The 7,500-nt window shown below is 44.4% G+C and overlaps 1 protein-coding gene across 1 annotated transcript in view; it reads left to right on the plus strand.

Moving 5' to 3' along the window:
• Nucleotides 1–5,349: 5,349 nt before the first annotated feature.
• The window catches only part of LOC143133209 (neuronal acetylcholine receptor subunit alpha-3-like), a 3,723-nt gene continuing 1,572 nt past the window's right edge, over nt 5,350–7,500 (plus strand). The window contains exons 1-4 of the mRNA XM_076292974.1: nt 5,350–5,481; nt 5,737–5,781; nt 6,848–6,957; nt 7,096–7,500. The exon at nt 7,096–7,500 is cut by the window's right edge and continues 34 nt beyond it. Coding sequence (XP_076149089.1) covers nt 5,755–5,781; nt 6,848–6,957; nt 7,096–7,500 — 542 coding nt within the window. The 5' untranslated portion in view covers nt 5,350–5,481; nt 5,737–5,754. The remainder of the gene's footprint in view (nt 5,482–5,736; nt 5,782–6,847; nt 6,958–7,095) is intronic.

The raw sequence follows: 7,500 nt of genomic DNA on the forward strand, positions 1-7,500 counted from the left end.
TAGTGCTAGAATGAATGACACTGGCCCAGATTTGCGCTAAATTGGCCAGTTTTTAGTCCGCCTATTCTCCTAATAGCCTACCTGAAATCATGTGCAATGATGCACATATCTTTTATAACTCGTTTATAACTATTTTCCACAATAACAATATATCAACAATACTTTTTCCCCAATAACAAAATATGTGCATATACAAGAAATGCACATATCATGTGAATGATGCTAACTCATTTAAGTCTACATTCTGTTGCTGCCATATATAATTTCACATGCAAAATGAAATAGGCTACATTTGTTAATGGCTGTTATGAGTGTTGCTGATTAGGTGCTAATGTGTTAAAATGCATGACAGATATGCAGAGAGAGGAACATTAGTAGTTCAAATCAGTAACCCTCCCACCAACCTCTTTATTTCTTACATTTTTACAGTAGGGAAGATGTGATGCTTCATGTCATGCAGTAAGACAGGCCTACCGGCGAAAGCCTCTTTTCTCTATCCCTCTGTCTGTGATGATGACCAGTGGTGTAGTCTACATGATATGCAGGACTACGCAGTATACCCACTTAAAAAACATCACCATCTCAGTATACCTACTTAAAATGGGCATGGATATGTATTAACATTTGGGGTTGATCACAGTATACTCACTACAGCCATCTACTACATCACAGTATATCCACTACAGCTAACTAGACTACACCACTGATGATGCCTGTGTGTGTGAGAGTGGATACAGGCTTTCAGGCCCTCTCAAATGCATCAGATTTAGCTTATCAATGTCCTAAATAATGTCCAAACAGAAGAATTACACTTTTCATCAAACAAAAAAGCATTTACATCCCCCTGCTGCTGTGTACCATGCCCAGGTTTCCTGCATAATCAGCTGTGTTGAACACTGAAAGATCCCTTTGTAATGAAGACAAAAAAGGTTCCTCTCTCTGTCTCTCTCTCTCTCTCTCTGTCTCTCTCTTTCTCTCTGTCTCTTCCTCTCGCTCTCTCTGTAAGCTATTTCATGGTGTGTATGATTCCAGGATCCTTTTAGCGTGCTCCCAGTGAGATTATTGCTTTTAACATGCACACACACACACACACACAAATTCACACACACACACACACACACACACACACACACACACACACACACACACACACTCACACACACACATACACACACACACAATATAAGGGTTTAAACCTCTGCTGAGATATCTCACTTGGGCTCCTTGCTTCCTGTGTGAGTCAGCAGTGTTTGGAAAGGGGCCGCTGGGAGGAGGGATTGGCCTGGTATCCATACTGGTGTCCCTCCCCTGTGTGTGTGTGTGTGTGTGTGACACAGTCTGGTTCTGTGCTGTCATACACACATACACACACACAAACACATGCACGCGCACACACACACACACACACACACACACACACACACACACACACACACACACACACACAGTCATGTCTGCCCTTAGCTGTCCTGCTCTGTCCTTAAAGGGGCTATATTGTCTAATGGTGCTGATCATTAGGATCAGGATGCCTGGCCAATTTTTCATTAATACACACTCACGTTCCATTATGCATGTATATGGATCACGATCACACACACACACACACACACACACACACACACACACACACACACACACTGAGAGAGAGAGAGAGAGAGAGAGAGAGAGAGAGAGAGAGAGAGAGAGAGAGAGGAAAGAGCGATGTGTATAGGCGGTAACACATGTACACATATTCAGCCTCCAAAGGTTGTGCTTCAGGCTCCCTCTTCGTATTGGGTTCAGAAAAGTGTCCTGTGCCCCCAGTGGGCACTGGGTGTTATTGTCTGTCAGCTATAAACATTTTATGATTTCAGAGAGCACACACGACAATGTAGAACATACACAGCACAGAGAAACAGAGAATATGAACATAACCATGCACGCATGCGCAACCCCTTCTTCACCTATATTGGGCACATACAAACTCAAATAACTCACTCACTCACTCACTCATAGTGCTTACTCACTTAACTAGTTGTAGAGGATTACCTGTAATCAATTATTTGTTCACCTGCACATCAGTTAGTCACAAAAGTGTTACTGGCTTGTTTTTATGGCCAGCATTTGAGCGTGCACATGTTTTTCAGAGATGCAAGAACAGGCTCTATCAAAAACCTAAATCTGTAAGTTAAGTTGTATGTAAATGTTGTTTGGCTTGGAAGGGTGGACCGATGTTCTGCGATGTCACATGTTAAACACCTCCTTTTATCCTTTTTGTCTTTGCGTATAATTCTCATACTTATATCACAGAGAATGTATATTCTTATTTGTCTTTCTTTAGTGTGTGTACATTTGTGATATTGTATTATGATAAAAAAGCATATCAAAGTAGCAAAGTGAAACTACCAGCCTACTTCCATTGATGTTACTGTAGTTGTCCTTTCACATAACTATTTACAAAGCCCAATTTGGGTCAACACATGTAGTCCATGTCCTTACAGCATCTGTGCAGGAATCATCCACAGGCAGGGTTTAGGATCGGTGCAGAACACTGGGTAAACTGTCAAGGTCAGGCAGAGGAACGCAGAGAGGAACAGAGAGAGAGAGAGAGAGAGCACTCTTAAAACGAATGTGTTGAAAACAACACAACTTACTTACCTAGGGACAACACATTCGTTTTAAGAGTGTACGAGAAAGGGGGGGGGGGGTAGATGGATTTGTATGAAAGTGTGTTTGTGAGTAAGAGCCAGACGTACATTCCAGATGGAGTGACAGAGGTATGTGTGTTTTACACTCCAACAAACAGCCCAATCTGTGGCCCTCCATTTTGTATTGTTTGTGTCTACGTGTGCCTATTTGTACCTCTTAGCAGAGGCAGTTTGCTAGAGAGAGTGCTGATGTGTAGAGGTGCATTAGTGGGGGAGCATGGGGGGTTACAGAGGAGATGGGGAGGCTGAGTCCAAGGGAAAGTAATCGGAGTGGGAATGGGCCTGTGTTACCTCTGTGTACTTTATTTCAATCTCAGGGGAAACACTTCACATTTTCCCTTGTGTGTCCTTGTGAATTCATTGTCAAAGGAGTTCAGTCTCTGATTTGCATATGTGTACACACACACTCACACTCACACTCACACTCACACACACACACATACACACACACACGCGCGTCACCAGTGGTTTTTGTCACTGCTGATTCCACATAAGGCTGTTTTATGTTTATTTTTAAGTTGTGAGCTTCAGAGATGGGAACAATTGTATAAAACGATAGGGACAGAATGACTGTTGTGAAGTTGACAACAAGGGAAATGTAAAATACAATGGAGAAAGAGGAGGGGGAAAGACTGAAATGTTTTTTCCTTCACTGGTGACAAAGGTCTAATTAATTAAGAGATTAACACAGCCCCCAACTCTCACAACCAATTAAACACTTGAAGCAAGAGAGGCCACTGAGGTGGTGGAGGAGTTGCACAGACAACTGAACTCTGTAATAAACTTTCTCTCCTTTCTCATTCTCACTCACTCTCTCTCTAACAGTGTGTGTGTGTGTGTGTGTGTGTGTGTGTGTGTGTGTGTGTGTGTGTGTGAGTGTGAGTGTGAGAGAGAGAGAGAGAGAGAGGGTGAGAGACTGAGGACTAAGTGGAGTTAAAGTCATTTCATACAAAGTCAAGAAGAGCAGATAGAATGAGGAGCCAAGATCCTCTGGAGGCAAACGTTTTGCTATTCTAATTTGGAATCAGACTGTAGAGTTCACGTGTCACATTTGTCATCACTGCAGTGTGTGCTCGGTGATCTATTGCTGAATTGCTGAAGGTTTCTGAAATGCAACAACTGTGCCTGTCTGTGTTTAGCATGACGTTTCTTTGCCTCTGTCCCCCTCCATTGGGCAGAGTCGTATTTTGTGGGCAACGCTCATCTCTGTATCTGCCCAGAGCCACATTTACGCAGAGTAATCCCTGTTTCAGGGAGCCGGTAATCTCAGTTGTGTCCGGATGAGATTGACCTCATGTTGTCAAGGTTGTTGTAGATTACAGCGACTGGACAGAAATTCCAGAAATCACTTTCTACTGCCTGTCTGTCTGTATTTCTGTCTGTCTGTCTCTCTGTTCATCCATATGTATCCCCCTCTACCTATGAAAAGTTTATGTGTGTATATACTCTCTAGGTTTATGTGCACACACATGTATGAGTGGCGTGTGTGTGTGTGTGTGTATGTAAATATTATTTGAGTGTGTGGTAACCATGTGGCTGAGAAGAGGCTAGAAGGTTAATTATGTTCTGTGTAGAAGTTGAAGGGGGAGAGACGGAGAGAGACAGAGAGAGAGAGAGAGAAAAGAGAGATAAAAGAAAGAGAGAGAGAGAAAAGAGAGAGGAGGGGGCATATTGGTTTCCCTTCAGCAGGATTATTTAGACTGCCCATCGGTCCTGACACAGAAGGAAGATTGTCCTTTGAAGCCAGCAGCTTGGTATAACTGTGTGCGTATTAGTGTGTGTGTGTGTGTGTGTGTGTGTGTGTGTGTGTGTGTGTGTGTGTGTGTGTGTGTGTGTGTGTGTGTGTGTGTGTGTGTGAGTGAGAGACAGAGGGTGAGAGTGTCCCCTGTGAGGTCCAATTTTCCGCTCAGACGGACATGGTTTCTGTTTGCTGTCCTCGGCAGCCTTGCGACCGGTGGGACATTTATGTAAACGTGTGTGTGTGTGTGTGTGTGTGTGTGTGTGTGTGTGTGCGACAGAGAAAGGCCAATAGATAGAGGAAGAGATCAAGTGAAATATATTAAAGACCCGGTGGCCCAGTCTATGAGTGTTCATCAGCGTCACCTTGACAGGTGGACTTAAGACGAACGGCGTGGCGTTAAGTACAGAGCTGCTAAAAGCTTTTTCCGGTCCTCTCCTCAGCCTGACCAGAGATACACACCACACACTCACGCCCAGACAACTCTGCTTATTTGACACAGGGCAAATATAACATGAAGTGAGATTAACGTAATGCGTGTTCTATTATTCATAATCACAGCTCTGCTTCCTGCTTCACCTCCATTTACTGCCTTTCTTAGAGCATTCATATCTGGCCGTGGCTTCAAGGAACAAATGTATGCTGTTTTGGACAAATATGTGCACACTAGAGTTTTTTATTTTAATCATCACAATCTTATGTTTTTTTTTAGTATTTTTTTTAAAATGTTTTTTGTTCTTATTTATTGTGTGTGATTTATGCTGGTCCTGTTTGTAGTGTTTTGGCAACACTAAGTAAACATAATTGTGCTCCACTTTCACCGAGTGGGGGGGCTAATGGATGACGTCACTTTTCCTCTCTCTCGTCCCTCATCGATCATGTGCTGACATCTAATCAGGCTTTGATCTGTTTCCAGAATGCTTTGGCTCTAAAGGAGAGGACCGCCTGTTCCGTAAACTCTTCAGGAGATATAACCAGTTCATTCGGCCAGTTGAAAATGTGTCCGACCCCGTCACAGTGGAGTTTGAAGTCTCTATATCCCAGCTAGTCAAAGTGGTGAGAGCACATATGCACACTGTGTGTGTTCCTGTTACTGTAACACAAATGTTGAAGAAGCAAGGAGACTGCATTCCCCAATGTCCATTTTCAGATGTAGATTGACAAAAATATGTTTTAATTTTCATTATTGGTTTACTTTATTTGCATATTCAACTATTTATAACCTACTTTATTTGTTATGAGCTGAATAGCTAAAACCTTACATCTTTGCACAGTATGGGTGTCCTTACTATCTGTCACTTGAATCTACAGGATGAAGTGAACCAAATTATGGAGACCAACCTGTGGCTGAGACACGTAAGTGGACGTTAGAGGTGCTCTGGGGTCAGAGAGTCGAAGTTTTCACATTCACTGTGGTGGTCAGCACATTCCCTACCTGGCCAAATGACAGCAGGACAGGGAGCCAGTCATGGATCAGTGTGGATTTGGAAGTGCTAAGCCTCTTTTCAGATATTTTCACTTTCTTCAGGACTCTCTCTCTCTCTCTCTCTCTCTTTATGTGCGTGTGTGTGTGTGTGTGTGTGTGTGTGTGTGTGTGTGTGTGTGTGTGTAGATGGACAGGTGAGTGAGGTGGGTGAGGTATGGGAATATGGGAAGGGGAGGTCAGCTGTGAAGACCCTTTTACTGAGTAAAAACAAGAGGCAGAGAGCGAGGGGGTGTGATGTGTGTGTGTGAGTTTGAGAGAAAAAAGAGAGAAAGATAGTAAAAAAAGAGAGAGAGAGAGAGAGAGAGAGAGAAATACATACAATTCCCTCGGGGCTGCAGAGCGACTCGGAGCAATGCACATCACGAGAGAGTGGAGGAGGGAGATTTGGGGGGCGGGGGGGGGGGCGTGGAAAGGAAGAGCTGAGGAGTGTGAACGTGAGAGGCAGCTGCTTCTCTTCTCTTCTAGCCCACACCTCCACCACCTCCCCCTTACTCACAACCTCACATCTCCTCCCAGAAAGTGCAGCTCACGCCAGTGGCGCCCACCCAGGCTGGCAGTGCGTGTGTGTGCAGCATGTGTGTGCAGCGTGTGTGTGCAGTAAATGCATCCCTGCTCATACTGTATGTGACGGCCTCATCTCTACTCAGGCATCCTGCTGTACAGCACTGGCAAGAGGCTGAAGATCTGTGTGTGTGTCTGTATTTTGTGTCTCTGTGTGTGTGTGTGTGTGTGTGTGTGTGTGTGTGTGTGTGTGTGTGTGTGTGTGTGTGTGTGTGTGTGTGTGTGTGTGTGTGTGTGTGTCTTTGTTTTGTCTGTGTGTGAGAGATCATGTGTATACTTATGATGCCTATGTTAATCTGCCTGTACTTCTTCCCTTGTTTGTGTGTGATGTCATGTTATTTGTGCTTAATAATCATGTTATTATGTGTTCACCAGATCTGGAATGACTATAAGCTTCGCTGGTTGCCTGCTGAATATGATGGCATTGAATTCATTAGAGTCCCATCCAACAAGATTTGGAGACCTGATATCGTCCTTTACAACAAGTAAAATAACACTCCATCAGTCAGTGTCCTTTTTAAAACTGTTTCGTTCCAGTACTCATAAAAGGCTGACTTTGATTTTGAGAAACAAACAGGCATTAAATATAAGCTGTGTGTGTGTGTGTTTGTTTGGCTCACCAGTGCTGTTGGCGACTTCCTGGTGGCGGACAAAACCAAGGCCCTGCTGAAGTATGATGGCACCATCACGTGGGTGCCCCCTGCCATCTTTAAGTCCTCATGTCCTATGGACATCACCTACTTCCCCTTCGACTACCAGAACTGCTCCATGAAGTTCGGCTCCTGGACCTACGACAAGGCCAAGATCGACCTGGTGCTGATCGGCTCCAAGGTCAACCTCAAGGACTTCTGGGAGAGCGGCGAGTGGGTGATCATCGACGCGCCGGGCTACAAGCATGACATCAAGTACAACTGCTGCGAGGAGATCTACCCGGACATCACCTACTCCTTCTACATTCGCCGGCTGCCACTCTTCTACACCATCAACCTCATCATCCCCTGCCTCCTCATCTCCTTCCTCACCGTGCT

Source organism: Alosa pseudoharengus, unplaced genomic scaffold, assembly GCF_046254945.1.
Source record: "Alosa pseudoharengus isolate Yale_2024_CS ecotype anadromous, Long Island Sound unplaced genomic scaffold, YU_APseudo_1.1 YU_APseudo_1.1_scf_19, whole genome shotgun sequence".
Lineage (NCBI taxonomy): Eukaryota > Metazoa > Chordata > Actinopteri > Clupeiformes > Clupeidae > Alosa > Alosa pseudoharengus.